Source organism: Sphaerodactylus townsendi, linkage group LG06 (genome assembly GCF_021028975.2).
Source record: "Sphaerodactylus townsendi isolate TG3544 linkage group LG06, MPM_Stown_v2.3, whole genome shotgun sequence".
Taxonomy (NCBI): Eukaryota; Metazoa; Chordata; class Lepidosauria; order Squamata; family Sphaerodactylidae; genus Sphaerodactylus; species Sphaerodactylus townsendi.
This window is the reverse complement of record NC_059430.1, coordinates 117,806,891-117,827,177: the sequence shown is the minus strand read 5'-3', so window position 1 is coordinate 117,827,177 and position 20,287 is coordinate 117,806,891. Positions and strand designations below refer to the sequence as shown.

The window sequence follows — 20,287 nt, the reverse complement described above, 5'->3', positions numbered from 1 at the left end:
TTCACATAAACCTCAGTGGTTTTATTTTAACACTTGCAAGATCTCAAGGAGACTACAGCCACACAAACTGATGCTTCATCCCAAAGGCTAAACCCTCCTCCTCCTCCTCCTCCTCTTCCAGGGGAAATTTGGTGCAGTTGTCTTCACTACGGTGTTGAGGCTGGTACAAGCTGCTCTGGAAAGCAGGACTCACATTCACATGGACGCACACAAAGCTTTTACGGTGACACACACGAGAAAGGGTGCAGTGTTCTGGGTTCTGTGGTGGAAGCAAAGAACTGGCCCAGAGATCAAACCTATGGACTAAAGGGGGTGTGAGGCCACTCTGCCCGACAGCCTGGAACAGAGAGTGTGGGCAGCGCTCAGTTCTCCTTGGAGTACATATGCTTCAGGAGGTCTGCTACGCGGCAGCTGTAGCCATATTCGTTATCATACCTGCGGAACAAAAGCAAGAAATATTAGGCTGCTTTTGCAAGTCCCAAAAGTCTACATTCTGCAAATCAGCTGTTCCTGGCAGTGTCCAACAATGTTCCCTCTAGTCCAGGATCCTGTTTTATGTACATCTCCCCTGGATGGCCAACACATATGACCTAGAGAGGTCATGTGCATCCCATGATGCCGCCTGTTAGTGATGAGTTTAAGAGGTTTACTGCCCCTGACTATGGTGTTTCTCTTAATTCACCATGAATCCATCTAATCTCCTTTTAAAGGGATTTGTGCTTGAGGCCACCCCAACATGGCAGCAAGTTCCACAATTCAATCACTCCTTGAATAAAGAAGTATTTCCTTTTGTCTGCTCATCAACTTCACTGGAAGCCCCTGAGTTCTAATATTATGGGAAAGGGAGGAAAGGCTCTCTCTATCCACTTTCTCTATCCTGTGCATATAATTTTATCAACTTCTCTCACATCTGTCCACCCCCCCCCATTTTTTTCTGAACAAAGAAGTCCAAGACTCTTCAGTTTTTCCTCATAGGGAAGGGGTTCCAGACTCTTAAGAGATCTGAATCAGAGAACCAGGGATCCCAACCTTAAATGATCACATGCCAAGTTAGGTAAATCCCCTTGCATTTAGCCACATTTGACACACACAAAATAGGGATCATTTGTTGCAGAGTGGAAGAAAAACACAATGGGGAACCCAATGCTAGATCTCACCAGGAGATGAGCTTCACAAAGTTGTCATTGAGGGAGATCCCAGCTCCAGCATCAAAGATAGAGGAACGATGGTCCCCAATGAAATCAGTCGAAACGACCTGCCCAAAAATAAAGGTGAACATTTGTGACATGCCATGGAAGATGAGCAACTGGCACCCCGATGTAGGCACCCCATATTAAGAAGAGGCTGCAGCTCTTGGTGAGATATACCTTAATGCAGCCTTGTAACAGGTGGACGTGTTGGTGAGCCAACCCTCTGAAATAGCCATTTCCTCCAGGAGAACCAGAGTCTGGAAATCAGCTGTAATTCCAGCAGAACGCCAGGCTCTGCCTGGAGGTTGGCAACCCAATCTGGTCATCTGGTTCATTCCCCTGCATAGTTTGCCATACTTGGAGAAGCCCTTCAAGACACCAGTGCTGTTTACCTCATCCTCTGTGTATCCCAGGATCCCAGCCATTGGCCCTTTCGCTGCCTTCTTGACAGCTTCTTTGATCTGAGCATAGGTGGCTGGCCTGGAAAGGCGGCAGGTCAGGTCTACTACCGAGACATCACAAACTGGCACACGGAATGCCATGCCAGTGAGCTTCCTGTTGGAGAGGAGTGGAGACATTACAAATAAAAGCAGAAAGATCAGGTTTGCTGGGAGCTGATGACACAGATCTTTTCAAACGCATTTCCTTGTACCAAAGCTGCAAGAAGCACAACCCTGGGGGAAAGTCCAAGTGCTGATCCAAGGCCATTTTTGATGGCACAAACAAATTACTTCGTTTGGTTGTACTGGCTCTTTTGAGTGTTCGGCACTTTTCAGAAAGGCAGACTTCTCTGGGAGGAAATTCACAGACCTCGTGCAATAGACCCTGCAAGCACCTGGGCAGGGAAGTGCTTTTCAGTTTGCCCCATGGAAACATTATGGACCAATAGGAAGATCTGGTTGCTAATGAGGGGCCTTTTCCAGGGGCCACTCAGATAGGATCCCTACAGAGGCCAATACTTTTCCAAACTGGATTCCCAAGGAAAAAAGACATCCCATACCCATTCAGCTCAGGGATAACTTTGCCCACAGCTTTGGCAGCACCAGTGGAAGCTGGAATGATGTTCTGGTGGGCACCCCTGCCATCACGCCAAGCCTTGGCAGAAGGACCATCCACAGTCTTCTGGGTGGCAGTGTAGGCATGAACGGTGGTCTGCAAACAAGAGAAGGCGGTTCATAGAGGAACATAAAAAGGAGACAATTGCAGAAGTGACTTCTGGCATTGATTAGCTTACTGAACAGATCTGCCTGGGAATACAAAATGTTCTTTTTGCATTTACAAGTTTTACAATAACCTGTGGTGCTCTTGTTCATCTTATGAATCCCCAGCCATCATCAGTGGCACAAATATGTCTTCAACCATCCTTAAAGACTGCGCTGCAGACTCAGCTATTTCACGAGGTCCCTTCTCACATCTTTTAGCAGTTGGTATTAAAAGCGAAGAAAAAACTTACAAGAGATTTATGAAAACTAAACACTGCCGTGGGCAATGGAGTCCACACATGGCCATATGACACAGTTGTAAGCCAGAGTCAACTCTCTACTGCCAAGTTCCCAAATTGAAATAAAGATACTTAAGGGCTGAAGGGAAGCAGTAACAATAGCTTTTAAAACTAAGAATTTTCACCATATGTGCTATATGTGTCTACGCTGGATTAAAAACTACACAAAATGTGCCCTGTCAATAAGAGAAGTTTCCAGTTTCCTTTAGATATTTTTTTTTATAAAGGGGAATAAGGAGAGGGATCTGCTGCTGGAGGCGAGTTCTGTTGTTACAGGGAATGAGCCAGTCTTACCATGAGGCCTTCCACAATGCCAAAGTTGTCGTGAATGACTTTGGCCAACGGTGCCAAGCAGTTGGTGGTGCAGGAGGCATTGCTAGAAGGCAAGCAGAAGACACTGAGCTGAACTGCCACCTGGCCAACTTGCTCAAAACCTCTATTTTGTCATCTTTGTCAAACTGTAAAGGGGAAGGTGTGCTTGGGCCTAGCACCAGAACAGCATAACCAGCCCGCCCACCCAGAGAAGCAGCAATGTCTACACAACTGGGGTTCCAGTGAAAGACTTTCTAAGGAAACCAAAAGGAAAAGGAAGCAAAAAAGTAACTTGAGGGGACTGAGCAGGCTTAGGATGTACCGAATATTCAAGACAGTCAAATGTTACTTTAAGAGGGGGAGCAAGTCTCGAAGGCCTCAAGTGTAGAACTCAAAGGAGATTTTAAAGCTGCTTATCCTTTTTTAGGCAATTCCTTATAGCCCCCCATTCCCAATCTAAAATTTCACAAACAGGTACCTATCTAGAAGACAGTGATATGGAGCCTCCTACCAACAATGTAGAGGTTTCTGAAGCGATGGGAAGACTCCCTAGATATGCAGGAAAGCATTCTGGCTGTTGCGGTTTTCTGGGCTGTATGGCCATGGTCTAGTAGTTTTTCTCCTAACATTTCACCCGCATTTATGGCTGGCATCTTCAGAGGCATGTCACAATATGATGTGTTTGCGGGCGTAAAGCTAGGAGCAAAAATGGCCAGACCACTGCCTCACAGTCCTGAAAACCCACAACAGCCAGTTGAGTCCAGTTGTGAAAGCCTTCGACAATACACAGGAAAGCATTCATTGCTGAATGCTGAAAAGTGATCAACCGTGCCTTAGGAGTCATTTGAGCTGGGCAAAGCTTCCCAATTTTTCATTCTGTTCGGCTGGCCCTCCAACTTGTTCCAGAAGCAAATCAGTATCAGCGAGGCAGCGAAACAGAGCCACTTGAAAGGCTTCCACTTGTTAATGGACTTCAAATCCACAAGGAAAATATATTTTAAAAAAGGAAAACTCCAAAAATGGCTTGGCAAGGACTGAGTATACCCACCGTTCTCTAGAACAGTGGGAAAACTGAGGTAGGTGGAGTATCAATAATACAGGGAGCAGGGAGGCAACTACCAGCAATGCTTAGAGATTCTAGCCTCCTGCAGGGGAGAGGTTCCCAAGGGTCTACTGTTCATGCAAATTCACCAGTTTTTGGATACCTCTAGCTTGATTTATACAGACGAGAAAAACCAACACGTATGCCTTAAAGCAGTGATGGCGAACCTTTTAGAGACCGCGTGCCAGGGGCAGAGCAAGGGGAAACTGTGCCCAGGGCACATGTGTGCCCTGCACCCTTGCCACGCTCCCCGTCCACCTGCTCTGGAACACCCCCGAAACGCCCCAAAACATCCAAGCCACACCCTCGGAATGCCCTCACCATGCCCCTGTAGGGGTGAGCGCCCAGTGTGTCACACACCCCTCACCCCCTTGGTGCTATGCCACCGCCGAGTGCCCAAACTGGGGCGACGGAATGCGTGCCCACAAAGAGGGCTCTGAGTGCCACCTCTAGCATGCGTGCCATAGGTTTGCCAACACTGCCTTAAGGGTCCCACTCAAAAGGTGTGCAGACTTCTACACTGGTGAAGAGACAACAATTACCAGCAAGGTCAGCAATTGGGAGATTTTTCAAACTGTAAACCTCTGACCATTTACCAGATCAAGAACCAGCATCCCAAAACCCAGGAAGCCAGAGCTCTGATCCACCTTTCTTTCGAAGGGGGCCTTTCACCAAACCCCCTAGCCCTGAAGTGATGTTACAAAACAGAGTCGACTTCCCTCACCTCACAATATTCATGCTGGAGGGATCATACTTCTCGTGATTGACTCCCATCACAAACATAGGCGCATCGGGGGATGGGGCGCTCACCACTACTCGCTTAGCCCCACCGTGGAGATGAGACTGTGGGAAGAGGGGCAGGATTCAGCAAGTCAGTCATGAGGCAGAAGGCACTAAGCATGCAGGGGCTAAGACAGCAATATTCTATGTTTATTTCATTAGATTTCTACCCTGCCTTTTCCTGGCACAAGCCCAGCTCGGGACGGCTAACAGCAACCATAATACAATAATTGATACATTAAAAACCAATCATAAAAACATATTCATACACACAGGTAGGAGGGAGAAGAGTTGTTTTTTAATACCCAGCTTTTTTCATTCTTAAAGGAATTTCAAGGTGCCTCATAAACTCCTTTCCCTTCCTCTCCCCACAACAGACACCTTGTGAGGCAGGTGGGGCTGAGAGAGTTCTGAACAAACTATGACTAACCCAAGATCACTCAGCAGGCTTCATGTGGAGGAGCAGGGAAAACAAACCTAGTTCTCTAGATTAGAGTCCGCCACTCATGTGGAAGAATGGGAATCAAACCTGGTTCTCCAGATTAGAATCCGTCACTCTTAACCACTACACCATGCTGGAGTCTTCCTTTATTCTGGGTTCAACACTTCACCCAGATGTAGTGACCACTTCACAATGCCGGATATTACTATAAAACCCAAAAGGTTCAAATTAACTAAAATGATGCACTAACGATGACTACATAATTTCACCAGATTAAAATAGGGTGAATCATTCTTTAATAGGGTAAAATTGGTCCTAGAGGGTAATAGTTGAAGACCTATAAAGCAAGAAGGAGGCACACAAAAAGGAGCCAGGCAGGAGGCACAACCCCTCCGCTCTAGGCAAAGTGGTCCAAAAAGAGGGAAGGAGATTTTCCCCCCTAAAAGCTGGCTCTTCATCTTTGATCTTCTTCTTTTTCGCTGTGATGCATGGAGATGGCAAAGTAACACAAAGGCCCTTTCCGCACTGAGCAGGGGTGCATCGGCATAAATTATGCCAATGCACCCCCCCCCCCCGGACCGTTTGCACAGACAGTCCCAGTAGGGGTGCTGGAGAAGGTGCAGCCTTCGCACAGGCTGTGCCTTCCTAACCGGCTTACGCTCCTACTGACTCCTGCCGCGTTGTGGAGGCCAGGGGACACGCCCCCCTGGCCAGAGCAATGGCGCTGGAGACGGAGGCCAGGGGGGCATGTCCCCTGGCCTCCACAATGCAACGGGAGCCAGCAGGAGCAGGTAAGCTGGCTGGGGAAGGCGGGAGGGAAACGTCACCTTCCAGCCGCTGCCGTTCACACAGCAGCGGCTGGAAGGCGCCCCTTTTGAAAAACCTCGCTCATGGAGCGAGGTTTGAAAGGGGTGTTTCCGTGCCGCTTGGGCGGTGCGAGCCTGCTATGTGAACGCCTCCTCAGGGATGGCATTTTTGCTGTCCCTGGGGCACTCTATTCCACCCGTGCGGAAAGAGCTAAAGGCTGCTCTCTACATGCAGCCAAGATTTGTGCCAACAGATCTAGATGAAAAACACCTGTTGGGGAGCCTATCACAGCTTCATGAAACACACAATTTTATTTTTCATTTCTGAGCAAGCAGCCCCACAGGCACCCCCATTAACTTACCGAAGCTTTGTCAACAGTAAGGAAGACACCAGTTGATTCGACTACATACAGTGCTCCCGCATTACCCCAAGGGATCTCATTGGGTTTCATGCTGTAAAACACAACAATGCAACAGTTACCCACAGGCTAGTCACCTGACCGCTGCTTGGAACCGTGTGTGCCCATGCACCACAAGTTAACCTGGAATCGCAAAAAAAATTAAATAAGCAACCAACTCGTGCATTCATCTTCGCAGCCAGTACAACTGACTCTATGATCCCTCTTTCAAACTGACCAATAATTACAAAGCAACAATAATCGTTTATTAATGTTGCCACTTTCTGAACTAAAGGAGCTCTTTGTAGTGCAGACAGAATGCCACCAGTAAAGACTAGGCAATGAAAATGGAAGTAACCCATGCTATCTACATGTGGCTGTACCAAAACTGATTCTATCTGTTTCGTCTGTAATGGCACCTACTGCAGCTTGTACCATGTCTCAGGTGTTATGATTGGGTCTCTGATCCCAGGGCAACAGTTCATTTTCCCAAGAGGGGTGAGACTGAGAAAGAACAGGAACAGAAGGTTCTGCAGGGAAACTACACCATTTGGGCCTACCTGCCAAAATGATTTGATGTATGGACATCATAAAAATTGTTGGGGTGGGGGAGAGAGATGAGGGCTATGTGCCAGAGGGTCTCATCAGCAGAGAGCTAAGCTTCTTGAATAAGGAACAAAAGGGGATTTCACCTGACCAGGCACAAGTTTTAAAAAAAGATTTGGGTTTTATGCCCCATTTTTCTCGACCGAAAGGAGTCCCAAAGCAGCTTACAGTCACCTGTCCTCCCCACCCCCCACTCCCAACAGGCACCTTTCGAGGTGGTAAGGCTAAGAGAATTCTGAGTGAACTGTGACAGGCCCCAGGTAACCTAGCAGGCTTCATGTGGAGCAGTGGGGAATCCAATGTAGTTGTCCAGATTAAAGTCCACTGCTCATGTCGAGGAATGGGAAATCAAGTCCAGTTCTCCAGATTAGAGTCCACTGCTCTTAACCACAACACCATGCTGGAATCTTCCTTTAATCTTGGTTCAAACACTTCATCCAGATGCAGTGACGTGAAAAGAGGGGGAGGGGCTTGTCCTCTATAGCAGCATAGTAGGGGGGATGAAGATGTGTTTGTTCCATCTAAGTTTACGTGGCAGCAGTTGGTCTACTGAGAGAGTGAGGAATTCTAAAACCCAGGTTCTGGCATTCGGTCCTAGATTGATCTCTAGACATTATTTGGGGTGGGGGTGGGGGGGAATGAACTTGCAGTCCTAACTGGAAAAATGCACTGTAGGCATTATGTTAAGAAATGCCACAAGCCGTCTTAAGAAGGAAAATGGGTTTTAAGTTTTTAATCCTACTTTTCCGCCAAGAAGATATGAGCAGTGTAGACCATTCCCCTTCCCACCTCACCCCTTCATGGCTAAGCAAGAGTTTGGACACAGGTTTCCACATCTTTGATCCAATCATTCACCTACAACATCACAGTGGATCTTTCCTGCTTCATTCTAACATTGTTGCTAAGTGTGGCAAGTATTTTTGAAACAGACAAGAGAAGACGACCTGCTTGTCCATGAATGGTTTGGTAAAAACACAAATAGATGCACATACCTCAAAGGAGTGCATGCAGGTTTCTAGTGCAGTCTTTTGGCAAGTTTAAAACCAACAACACAACTGAAGCTGAAAGCATTCCAGAGACTGATATCTTGTACTGATGGTCAAGGAAGCAAATTCCAGACCCTCACTTACCACTGAAATACTGCGATCTTATTCCCATTCACTATTAGCTTGCCACCTTCAGCATGTACTTCTCCTTTGAAGCGCCCATGGGTAGAGTCATACTTGAACATGTATACCTAAGGAAGAAGGCAGGAGTCAACCCAAAGCATATTAAGCAAGACAGATGGTATCGTTCCTGAATTATGTGGCTAGAACTGGAGATCCTGTACAGGTCTTGCTAGCCAATCTAGCCCGACCTCTCCCCAGTGATGCTCAGCATACATATGACAGGCACCCTGAGTGTCATGCTGGAATTAAGGGGCCAGATGGCATGACCCCCAACCACTACACTATATAGAAAACTGCTGCTAAGACAAACTTTTCTATACTAGTGATTCTGCAAAGTGTGTGGTGGGGGGAGGACAGAGTGCAGTTCCACACTGAGGAACAAAGTATGGGCTTTATGCTAGGAAACTCAGCCCTTAGCCTATCCTGAGTAGCGGCGCCTCATTCAATTGTAACATCTTAGTTATGAAAGAACACATTTCTAGGTCTATTAAGGCTGACTTCTATATTCTCATCAAGAAAATTTACTTAAGTAAAAACTATTTAGTGGTCAGTGTTAGAGTTTTTTAATTTGTTTCACAAAATATAGCACAATATGGTTGAAGCATCAGTGGTTTTACCATCTAGTGGCCTCCCTCTTTCGCTATCCTTCCCTACCTTTCTATGTAGACTTTTGGAATTTTAATGTTTTAATTTTTTTAATTTCTTCACCATCAGGGTTATATTTTTAAGACAGACTTGGTTAGATTTGGATGTTGCTTTTATCGTATTGTATTGGTTTTTGATTGAAGCCACCCTGAGCCTGCAGGGGGAAGGGCAGCCTACAAACGTCATGATTATTAATAATACTAATCTTAAAATAATGTTTACTTTTCCTCATTTATTCTCAAAATGATGCTAGTGCCAAAACAAAGCAATCATTACCATAACACAAAAGCATCATTCAGGTTTACCAATTTAACAATCTCCTAACTAACCAATCATTTGCAATATAATTTTTCGACTTGTTAAAATAAAGTAAGGTGTTCCTAACACTGGCTTATGACATGTAATATAGTACAGACAAGTAGTCAGCAAACCATAACAGAGAAATCTAAATTTCTGTACATAGCCTAAAAGGGCATGAATCTGTTCCCAAGTTTGCTGCAGCTCAGAGCTGTGGGACACTCAAAGGATGCGGTGCCAAATTTGTTCTTGAGCATGCTCAGTTTAGTTCAGCTTTCCCATAGCAGAGATTTGGTCTCGGACACCCTCTCTGCAGCATATTTTCTGATGGGTTTTATCAGCAGGGTAAAGAAACCACTACAGCAGTTGAGGTGTAAAGACCCATTAATATCTCCTGGGCAGAGCTCCACTATCACCATCTCTAACCTCTTCTGGAACTGAGTTCTGGCCCTCTTATAAAACACAATAAAATTAGGCTACAAGTCTTGGAAGTAGAAGCACATTTGGAAATCTGCTGTAAGCCACTCTGAGCCATGAGCTAGGACAGACATATATCACAGATACAAACACTACCTCTTCTTTGGTTTCTCAAAAAATTAAAACAGATTAATTAGAAGCTCTGCAGTGTGGCAGTCACACAGGTAAACCTTACCATATAGTTGAGGTCAATGAAAGGGTCATTGACAGCCACCACTTTGATCCCTTTCTCCACGCAGGCTCGGAGGACCAAGCGTCCGATGCGTCCAAAGCTGCGGAAAGAAAGAAGCAAACCTGTTGTCACCAGAATGCTATCAGGCCCTTGCATGCCAAACAATTTTTGGAACAGGCTCTTCCCAGGTGGCAATGAAGGCTTCCTTAGGCCCGTTTCAACTGAGCTGAAGCTACCCAACAAAGGAGACGTTCTAAAAACTGGAACTAATGCAACACCTTCTTAATGATCAAACCAATTTCAATGGGGTTTGCTGAAAACTATATGCTAGAATTTACTTCCAGGGAATCCTGGAGTTCCCTGAAACTTCATTAGGGGTTCCAAGAGAAGACAGGTAATGGTATTTAAGCTTTGCTGAATGAAGGACAGTTTCCCACCAAAGATTCCCAATAAAATGTGAAACCTCAAGTGATAATTTTCACCTACTGTGGAATGTGCTAAGGCCATGCATGTGACTGAGAGGTCCCAAAGGCCTGCCCAGTAAACCAGATAAGTGCAGCAGGACAGGCCCCAGAATTCTCTGCAACATGGGGTGGAATGGTGGGGGGGGGGGCTACAGCAGCTTTCTCAGCAAACAGTTCAGTGCTAGAAGTAGTTCCCAAAAGTGGAGAATTTGAAAGGCACAGGTTAAAAAAAGTGATTTATTTGATTCCCTATAACATTATCAGTAAGGACCCTTTCTTTACAAATGGCCTTTGAGGCATAACTCACCCCCCACCCCCACCCTAGCAAAGGCTCTCACCCATTGATTCCAACTGCTAGTTCAGCCATTCGTTTGGTAGGCGGTGGAGGAGGAGGAGGAGGTGGTGGTGGCGGCGGTGGTGGTGGTGCTTCTGGATCTGGTTCTCGCTCCGGTTCTGGCTCTGGTTCTGCTGGTGGAGTAGGTACCTTCTCCTCAGAGATCTTTGGGGGAGAACCTTCGTGGATCTCAAGCCTGGAAAAGTCAGGAAGGGATAAGAAGGCTGGCTGGCTTGGGCAGATTTCCTCCAGCTAGTTTTTTTGCCCTTGTGCAGGAGATTTTCAACAGGCAACCTATCTGGTTATCTCTGCCAGTCCATAATGCCACCTCCACACTTTTTTTGCCAATAGCACCACCACACCACATCAAGCACATGAGTTGACTGTGCCCACTGATAATTAATGAGGAATCCAGAAAGTGACAGCACAATCACAAGTCAGATAACCCATTGGAATAAAAAAAATGGAACACAGCCCATCAGGAGTAAATTCTAGTCTGAATCAAGCAGGTGAGCATTGCAGCCTTGGATAACAGACCATTCATTTTACCAGGAACTTTCGGTTTACAAGATCTATTGCTATATTAAAGAAGTAAGATACTTGAAATGGCAAGTGCCTTAATCCTCATCGTATACTTGAGATACCACTGATTTCACTGGACTTGTTCCAAAAAAGTATCCCTGAGGTAACAGTCCTACTTCTACAGAAACAGAACATGGGTCTGGGCTGTAAATACCACTGAGTCCAATGGGGGTTACTCCTGAGTAAGATGGCATTGCTACTTCAACCACTTTTAGGTAGATCATGGTCAAGCTATTTGTTTTGCTTCTGAAAGCAAAAGTTTTAAAGATGGATTGAAGCTGTTATAGCGTGTAGAATTCAAATCTCTCACACATCACCAATATACTTTGTGTAAGTTTCCTTGGAGGGAAAGAGTCAGGGGATCAGAACGAGGACACCCTGAACCATTTTGTATTGACTTAATTATAATTGCCTCTGATAAGGAGATCTGGGGATTGTAATTTGAGAATCCCTCATCTCCAACAAACCGTAATTCCCAAGGAACTGTGGGGCAAAGGAATGACTACAATATCTGCTGAAGTCTAAACAGCAGATACTCCTTGATCTCATGACAAAGGCCATTAACCTTCTTATGGACATCCTTTCAAGATTATAGGCTGTGATGTATTACGTGGGAACCAGAGATAGGACAACAAAGGAGAAATGGCAAGCATGTTATGGGTCACTGGGCTGATCCTAATATAAGATATTGGGTTGGTCCTAATATAAGGTATTACATGGATTATGTTATTGGCTTTTTGGATCTTACTTTTGGACCAAAGCAGCTGTAAACAACTTGTCTAATATGCCTCCGCCTAGGCTAACAATAGCTTTATTTTCAGTTGCTTTGGATCAACAACCTCAAAACAAAAAGCCCTTAATTCGTAGAGAAAATAGTTTGGAACATTTCCAAACATTGTTAAGTGACAAGCACATGATAGTCTTTTAATATAGGTTTAATACTTCAGTGCTGACTTGCTTGGGAGAGGCTCCACTGGATTCTTTTGAATACATGAAGCAGAACCACAAGAGTCCCTGACATCTACCAATGTGTTCCCTGAGAGCCACTTACTTCTTCCCCAAAGAGAAGATCAGGCAGACCAAGTTTTCCTTTACTGCAGTAGAAGGTGCTTTAGAACAATCTAGAAAGGATCACATTTGTCCTTGCAGGGAATACCCATGAGGAAACAGCTGCTTCCATCACAAGACAACGCTCAGCTTGGAATCTTCTAACATTTTGTGGATGTTCCCAATCTCCTGTGACTAGATGTAGCCCACATGGAAGATTCTAAAAGTGCCCACAGCTTCGATAAGGCATGAGGTCCATGGTAAAGAGTTTTCTGGAGGATACCAGGCACATTGGATTTTCTACTCTCAAGTATAACTTTCATTCATTGGAAAAAATCTCTAAGCATAAATGGGATTAGGATCTTGGTAGTACGAATTAGACAATGTACTGACACTCTCAGAATATATGGCTATAAATAAAAATATGTCTTACTGGTTGTAGTATCAATTCAGGGAGAACGTTGCTTTATTTAAATCCCATCAGAAAACCCTCAAGAAATTTGCTTACCTGAAAACTTTGACACTAACTGATGTGCCTGCCTGATCCAATATTTCGGAGTTACTGCGCTGCATCATTTTGCTGGCTGACCTATCTACTTTCTCTACCTGGAAATACTACCTGGAAAGAGGATTTCAAGACACTTAAAACTTGAGCAACAACAAACAACTAAACTTATTGTAACCATTACAAGAGACTCCTTTGCTCCCACCATTTCCATCTTTTTGGCTCCCTTCCAAAGATCGTTTTTACATTACATTCCACTGATGCCTTCTCAAAAATCAGGAACCAGACAGAGAAGGGTTTTAACAATAACCAGCTCAGGGTGGGGAAGCACAAGATGTCCACCAAAAAACCTCAAGAAGCTCTTGCACACAAAGCAACCTTAGAAAATGAATGAAAATGCAAATTGAAGTCCCTTCAGTTCCCAAAGGAGATAATTTTGTAGCAGTCAAATTTTAAAATTGAAAGCTGTTGTACCAATAAGATGCTAAGATGGATATAGCCTTCATCAAGACTACACATTTCTCCAGACAATATAGATGGTATACACAGAAATGAGGGGCAGAAAAATTTCCATGTCTAAAGGAACCCTTTGATCCCAATTAACAATGAATGAATGCTACTGCAACATAATATTGGGAAGTTGGACAGCTTTAAAGCTCTTAATTAATTATTTCATGAGATTTTCCTTAGGAATTGTGAGGATATACATTTGTATTTTATTGATTTGTAAACAAGGAAAGAAAGATAACCACATATATGTATAATAATCCAAATTTAAAATTTAATTAAGAATCCCCCTGGTTGGCTGCACAGGACAAATCAAAACTAACCAATTTCTTAATGATACATCTCTTGTCACAGAGTGATAATGATACTGTAATAACTAGTCATATGTAAAACTATAAAGTAATACAAGTGATGCCAAAGAAGAACTACAAAACTGAGTTGCCTCAGTGATTCCTGTGGAAGACATACAATCTGTGGAAACAGATGAGTGAACAACCACATCCAGAGAATATTACACATACAGTTCTTCCGTTTCTTGGAAGACAACATTTAAATCAAGTATGATTCAATTTTTCCCTAATCAAATTTCTGTTCAAATATGTGTTAATTTTATGTGGAACACTTCTTACTGAATAAAAGTCAAATATGCTTTATGGATTTATATTTATCAAGAAAATCCACATCACTGCATGAAAAGGATTATGACAGATCTCAATACTGATGAGATCTTACCTTCCCTAAGGAAACCGTCTATAAATTGGCCCCAATTTTAACATATGCCTTCCATTTATATGAATGCAGGATCATATTTCTGTGGACCATCAATATTATATTTTTGGCACTGGCCAACTTGAAGCTTTTGTTCCTTAAGTAGCATAGTCCATTGTATAATGGGCCAAGGAGGAAATGCTGGATTCTATCTACAGGCTGGCTTACAACCAATAACAATGTGGAAATCCTTGTGGAAATTCGGCAGCTATACATAGTAGCACTTTGTGCAAAACAGCAACACATATTGAAGCAAAGGTGGAGGGTTTTATAGCAGGATGTATTTGTTAACCTTCCTCATCATTACTAAGCAGGGTTGATATTTGGTTGTATGGCCATGCATGAGTGCTGTCAAGTCAGGAAACCTTATGTTAAGACATCTTATCAACCCACCTCACCAGGATAGCCCAAGCTAGCCTGATCCCATCAGATCTCAGAAGCTAACCAAGGTCGACCCTGGCAAGACCTTTTTCCTGGGAGACCTCCAAGGAATACCAGGATCATGATGCAGGGGCAGGCAATGGAAAACCACCTCTGAACATCTCTTGTCTTGAAAACCCAGTCAGTGGCCACCATAAGTCATATGTGACTTGATGGTCAAAAACAAAAAATCAAACGAACAATAATCTACTTCAACTCTGCTGACAAAGTTTCCCACTATGCATACCCTGTAGCAACCCACTGATAACTTTCATTGGCAATCTGCCCATCTGAACAGTACTCCAGTAAATGCATTTAAATAAGGTCATCCAACAATTTCCTTGATTTCTGGGCTTCAGTAGCCTCAGTATGTAGCCCCACAGGTGTTGTGTAGCAATAGTTTTGTACTGGAGGGCCCAGCAGAGCATTAGAGGACCCAAAGATTGTGAGACAGCTACACAGCAATCCTAAACCCAACTCTGGCCCTTCTAAATGAATCAGTTTCGGACTTGGAAGGGTGAAACTCTTATTTAGGTATGCACCACGGTGATGCCGTTTATCCTCCAAAGCACTTGCTTACTGTTGGAGGGCTCCAGCAAAAAAGGGGTGGGGAGCACAGCATCAAATTTTGAAGTCTTACATAACCATAATTGCCTCTTTGGGCTGCTCTTCAGCCCCACCACCTTCATTTAAAAGGATAAATAACTTTGATTTATATTCTGCTGGTTCATATGTGCAACATCTAGAACAGAGGCTTAAAAGAGGCATCCGATGTCTACGTGCACTCTTGCAGACATTTTATAAGCTTTGACTACAGCCTGCTAGACGCTACTAGCGGCAAGATGTTCTTACTGGGTGTGCTAGCTGAGCTTCTTCAACGTTCTAGATTACCAGGCCCCTTGCTCTCCTCCATCAATGAATCAATTACCGCAGCATAATTAGTAAACTACAGCTACTTTAAGAAACAGTTCCCAGCAATGCAAATCCCCTCCCCCCCAATTCTCTAGCCACTGTGGCTCAAGATCTCTGAATAGAGATGTCCCTGTTCCTGAGCAGGTTAGGACTTACCATAAGTAATGGGGAAAAAGTTTAATATTTATTTATTTATTTTTATATTCTATTTTATTTATATTCTGCCCTATTCCCAAAGGGTTCTGGGCAGGTTACAACTGAAAACATTCAATAAACTTTAAAATATAAATCCTAATTTAAAAATTAATATGCAAGGGAAAGGAAGGGTGTTATTAGCTAGACTTAATTTTCTTCTTGATAGCTTGAGTCCTCTGCTTTGATTTCTACTCTCAGATTCTTGCCTTGAGTCTCTGTGAGAAAGGCAGCTTAGTGGTTCAAACTGTTATACCCCCAACCAGTGATGTAGGTATAGATTTTTTATGGGGTGGGTTCGATGACTGAGGGCTTTCCGGCTGTTCCATTCTATGCACTGTTTCAAGCAAGCCGGACATGTAATGGGAGGGGTTTAAACCCGAGAACCCCCCCTTACCTACGTCCCTGCCCCCAACCTCTGCCAGAACCACATCTCACAACTTTTGACCTTGAACATGATCACTTCAAGGCCGCACATTAGCTCATTTGTAAAAACATGATTATCTGGTGGCCTTCCAAAATGCAGAGGACCATGTAAAGTGCCTGCAGGGATAGAGGCATTTGACTTCAAGGCCAGATCCTGAACCCCCAGGAGTTATAACGTGGAAGCTTTTCCATTAACCACTCACCTGCTTGCCCAAAGCAAATAGTAATTCCTTTTGGGGCAGCAGCATACTAGACCCTCTGCAGGTTGCAATTCTATCAGCCAACAAAAGGGTTATGGCTATCCCCCCAAAGGATCAAAACTCAAGGCCCCTACTTCCCAATGTTTCTAAAAAGTTATATGATCAAGATAACCATTTTGCCAACCTAAGCAATTCTACAGTGCCCCAAATTAAATAGGAATGTATTAAAAGTAAACCAGGCATTTATTTTTAAAAGTAAAAACAGATCTCCTGTATCTTAGCAGTCGCTCTCACTTGCACCTGCATTTTCACTTGTTTATCAGGAAGCAGCAAACCATAGCACCAAGACAGCAGAAGCCATTTTATTTCAGCACAGCAATTCCACCTCTGCAGTATCACAGACACATTTATATTTCTGAGTACAGAATCACTGTTTTCAGACCATTGGCACATCCTTAAATGTTTTGCAACCTGTTACATGTCAGCACATTTTTACAAGAATGTATATCCCCAGTACTGATTTTATCTGCACCCTTCCCACAATGGAATACACTGTTAAGAACCTGATATGGCAGCAAAAGAAAGGACTTGGTTCCCATGTCTGTAAAGACATCAATATATGAATTAAAAACCCAGGAACCCCAGGAATGTCCTGCTTATGGCACAACTATTCCATACAAATCTTTGGAACAATTTAGAACAGACAGACAGCCCTGACAAACTGTTAGCTCCAGCCTGACTTGATATTGGCAGTGTTAAATAGCATTTGTTGCCGCATTTCCATTTGCCTATCTGATGAGAGACTATGGCCATTCCACTGCAGGCATCCAGAGGCTGCAGTGACACTTGGTGGCCAGGAGCAGAGAGCCAAACCAAACAACCCAACCCAGCCCAAAGCAGCCCAGCACGTAGGAACTGCCTTTGAGTACTTTACAACCAGCACATCCTGATGCAGAGGCTGTGTGACCTTGGGAGGAAGGCAGAGGCATGAGAGAAGCCTGTAACAGTCTGATGTTATGCAGAGTTAAGTGCAGCCATGTCCATTGACTTCAAAGAGTTTAGGTCACCTAATTCTGTGCAAGATTAAGCAGTAAGGGTCTCAATTTCTACCCACAGCATCCACTATACATGGGTGACATTAACACTTTGGGTACAGATTTCCAGCTGGCATGTTTGCCATTTTCTTCCCATAAGTATTCTGGTTTTGGCTTCCAGACAGCCTGAACAGGAAGTCTGCTCTATTTTGATTTTAACCCAACTTGACATGTTTTCTTCTCTTCCTCGCTGCTTGCAGAACTCAGGGAAGAGGGAGCAAGATAACAGCTCATTATCCATGCACAATGACAGCGGAGACTTCCAGAAGGACTCCTGCAAGCATCTTTTCTGCAGATGGAACTTAAGTGTCTTCATAGCCTTGAATGTACTCTGGGGGTGGGGAGGAGGTGATTCTCATCTTATGTGGAAGTAAGAACCAGGTTAATCCTCCTTTTAATAGGGTTGTGACTTGTAGAGAAGCAGCTTTAGATTCCTGCAGTTCAGGAGAGGGAATCCTGGCCATCTTTCCGCTGCTGCTCTCTAGAACGTGCCTGCTTGCACGCAGCGGATTACCAGCGTCACAACCTCACCGCAGCAACAGTCACATAAGGATAGCAGAGCCAGACCATCAACTATTGATATGGAACTCGATATTAGGAAACGAGGGTCTTTGATTCCCCATCCACATGAGAGGTGCCCAAACATTAGAAGAACTAATCTTTGAGCAGGTATTTGAAATTGACACTGTGGTGAAGGGCAGAATCCCTTCCAAAAAAAGTTCTATTTGATTGTGAAAAGCTCTTATCAACACTCTTCAGTCAGCCCTCTTCCCAAGAAGGAGCCAAACAGCCTGAGCTTTTAGACGCTGTGAGAGGAAACACAGCATCAGCTTTCCCCAAATCCCTGTTAACAAGTGATGGGGAAGGAATGCAACGTGTCCATGTTGCATAAGAGACAGACAGGCACTGCCCCGTCTAAATATCTGTCCTATAAAATGGGATTGTCCAAAACTGGGTCTCTGGTCATTTTCCCTGACGCAGTTCCATTTCTGGAGAGATACACAGTACAGAGGCCCCAAAGAAAAACCCCAAAGAGAAAAGAACCCAACGAATCTGCATCATCCTCTAAGGGCATCTTGTGCAAGGTCAGGGGAGCGGGAGGCTTCCTCCATATTCACCTCCTTAAGTAGGGCAAATATTTCCATTATTTTCCTAGCTAGAACATCCAGGCTACTGTATTCCTCGGGGAGAGGTCAGAGACAATCAAACCCATACCTGGTTTGCACCATTTCCCCTGCAGTTACCAGTACCAATCCACAAACCACTTCCCGCTATGCATGTACCCTACACCCCCTTCTACCTGGGTGTTACAAATCCATCAAGTTGCCAACTAAATCCCTAACCTGTCGCTCCTTACATTTTTATATCCAAAGGCCTCCAGTTTTAACCCCTGATGTAGTTTGCCTGGCTGATGCGGGGGGCGGGGGGGAGAGGAGGGGAGGGGAGGGGGCAGCGAGAGTAGCATTATAGAGAAATACATCAAGCTGTTCAGAGGATGACTCTCACCATCTGCAACCTCCAACTGAGGAAAGCTACTGCAAGCTCTGCATCAAGCTCTCCCCCACCCCCCCAAAAAACAAGCAACAGCATCCTCTGTGGCCACATCCCACCCCAAACGCCATGGTGCAGTGGTTAGAATGTAAAACTACAGCCAAGGAAAGTAGGGTTCAATCCCCACTTGCCATAAAACTGTCCCTGGGTCAGCCCACTTGCAGTTTAACCACCTTTGCAGGGCTGCCGTAAGAGTAAAAGGGATAAAAGGAAAGAGCATCCTGCAAGCAAAGTGCCTGGGGTTCAAGGGAAGAGAGGGAGAGAAAACGCCTACCCTTCAGGGCTGTTTTGAGGGGGGGAAAGGAGGAAAGGTCAACAAAGGAAAGGCCGACCATGTACCGAACATACACTTAACTCTTGAAAAACGGAAGAAGAGAATAGCTCAGCCAGCCAACCCGCATTTCTCTCACTGCTCCATCACACAGTACCCTTTCTTGAACTAAACAGCAGAGGACCTGCCTTCCAAAACCAACCCTCCATTTTGGAGCCCACTAACACATTATAGCCTAGATCAGTGATGGAGAACCTTTTGGGCTTGGCGTGTCAAAAATTCAGAAAATGCACACACACTCCTAAACAAAAAAGAAGCAATTCTTTAGGGATTCATCATTTTTTTAAAAAAATGTAGCCCAATCCAGCATTATATATAAAAAGTCAAATAATTACAAAAATGACACAGAGAGAACACCTGTGGGTGTTGGCAGATGCACGTCACCCAAAATGTTGTGGGGTCACTTTTGACACGCATGTCTTAGGTTTGCTACCCTGTTTCCCCTAATATAAGACATCCCCGAAAAATAAGACATAGTAGAGGTTTTGCTGAAGTGCAAAATATAAGGCATTCCCCCGAAAGTAAGACATAGCAAAGTTTTTGTTTGGAAGCATGCCCGACGAACAGAACACAGAAAAATAAGACATCCCCTGAAAATAAGACATAGCGCATCTTTGGGAGCAAAAATTAATATAAGACACTGTCTTATATTCGGGGAAACACGGTATCACTGGGTTAGATAGTCATTACTTGGATCCTTTCCCCTCATTGTAATGATTCACTCATCAACATCTGCTCCCCCTCCCTCTGAAGGCACCTGTCAGCATCCCCGCCCCGCTGAAGCTTCCCTTCTTCCTCCCCTGGCTACCTGGATGGCCCCTCTGCTCACCTGCCCTTCCCTCATCACCTAACCCCCTCCCCACAAGCAACCTTGGCCCCCCACAGCTGCGTCCCCGCCTCACCTACGAGTCCGCCCAAGAGACCATCAAAGTGTCGAAGGCGCAGAGCAACGGCTGGGAGGCCGGTTTTATACGTCGCTCCGCTGCTAGGCAACGCCCGGCCCACTCCTTTATCTCCGCCCTCTCGGATAGGACACTTCCCCGCTCGCGCTCCGAAC

At 44.6% G+C, this 20,287-nt stretch overlaps 1 protein-coding gene across 1 annotated transcript; it reads right to left on the bottom strand.

The window, feature by feature from the left end:
- On the bottom strand, positions 1-20,287 carry GAPDHS (glyceraldehyde-3-phosphate dehydrogenase, spermatogenic). Its single transcript, XM_048499849.1, has 11 exons — positions 20,133-20,287; positions 10,700-10,891; positions 9,901-9,997; positions 8,268-8,374; positions 6,496-6,586; positions 4,830-4,948; positions 2,986-3,067; positions 2,191-2,342; positions 1,583-1,745; positions 1,158-1,255; positions 1-435 (listed from the first exon to the last, which is right to left on the bottom strand). The coding sequence occupies exons 2-11, from the start codon at positions 10,726-10,728 to the stop codon at positions 363-365; spliced, it is 1,011 nt and encodes a 336-aa protein (XP_048355806.1). The 5' UTR covers positions 10,729-10,891; positions 20,133-20,287; the 3' UTR covers positions 1-362.

What these genes read in the sequence shown, in the direction of transcription:
- GAPDHS (XM_048499849.1), bottom strand. Translation starts at nt 10,728, where the DNA reads ATGGCTGAACTAGCAGTTGGAATCAATGG. An exon ending in TCATTGACCTCAACTATATG is followed by an intron (nt 8,375 to 9,900) that starts GTAAGGTTTACC and finishes CTTCTTCCTTAG; the next exon opens with GTATACATGTTCAAGTATGA. An exon ending in GTTATCCCTGAGCTGAATGG is followed by an intron (nt 1,746 to 2,190) that starts GTATGGGATGTC and finishes CCTCTCCAACAG; the next exon opens with GAAGCTCACTGGCATGGCAT.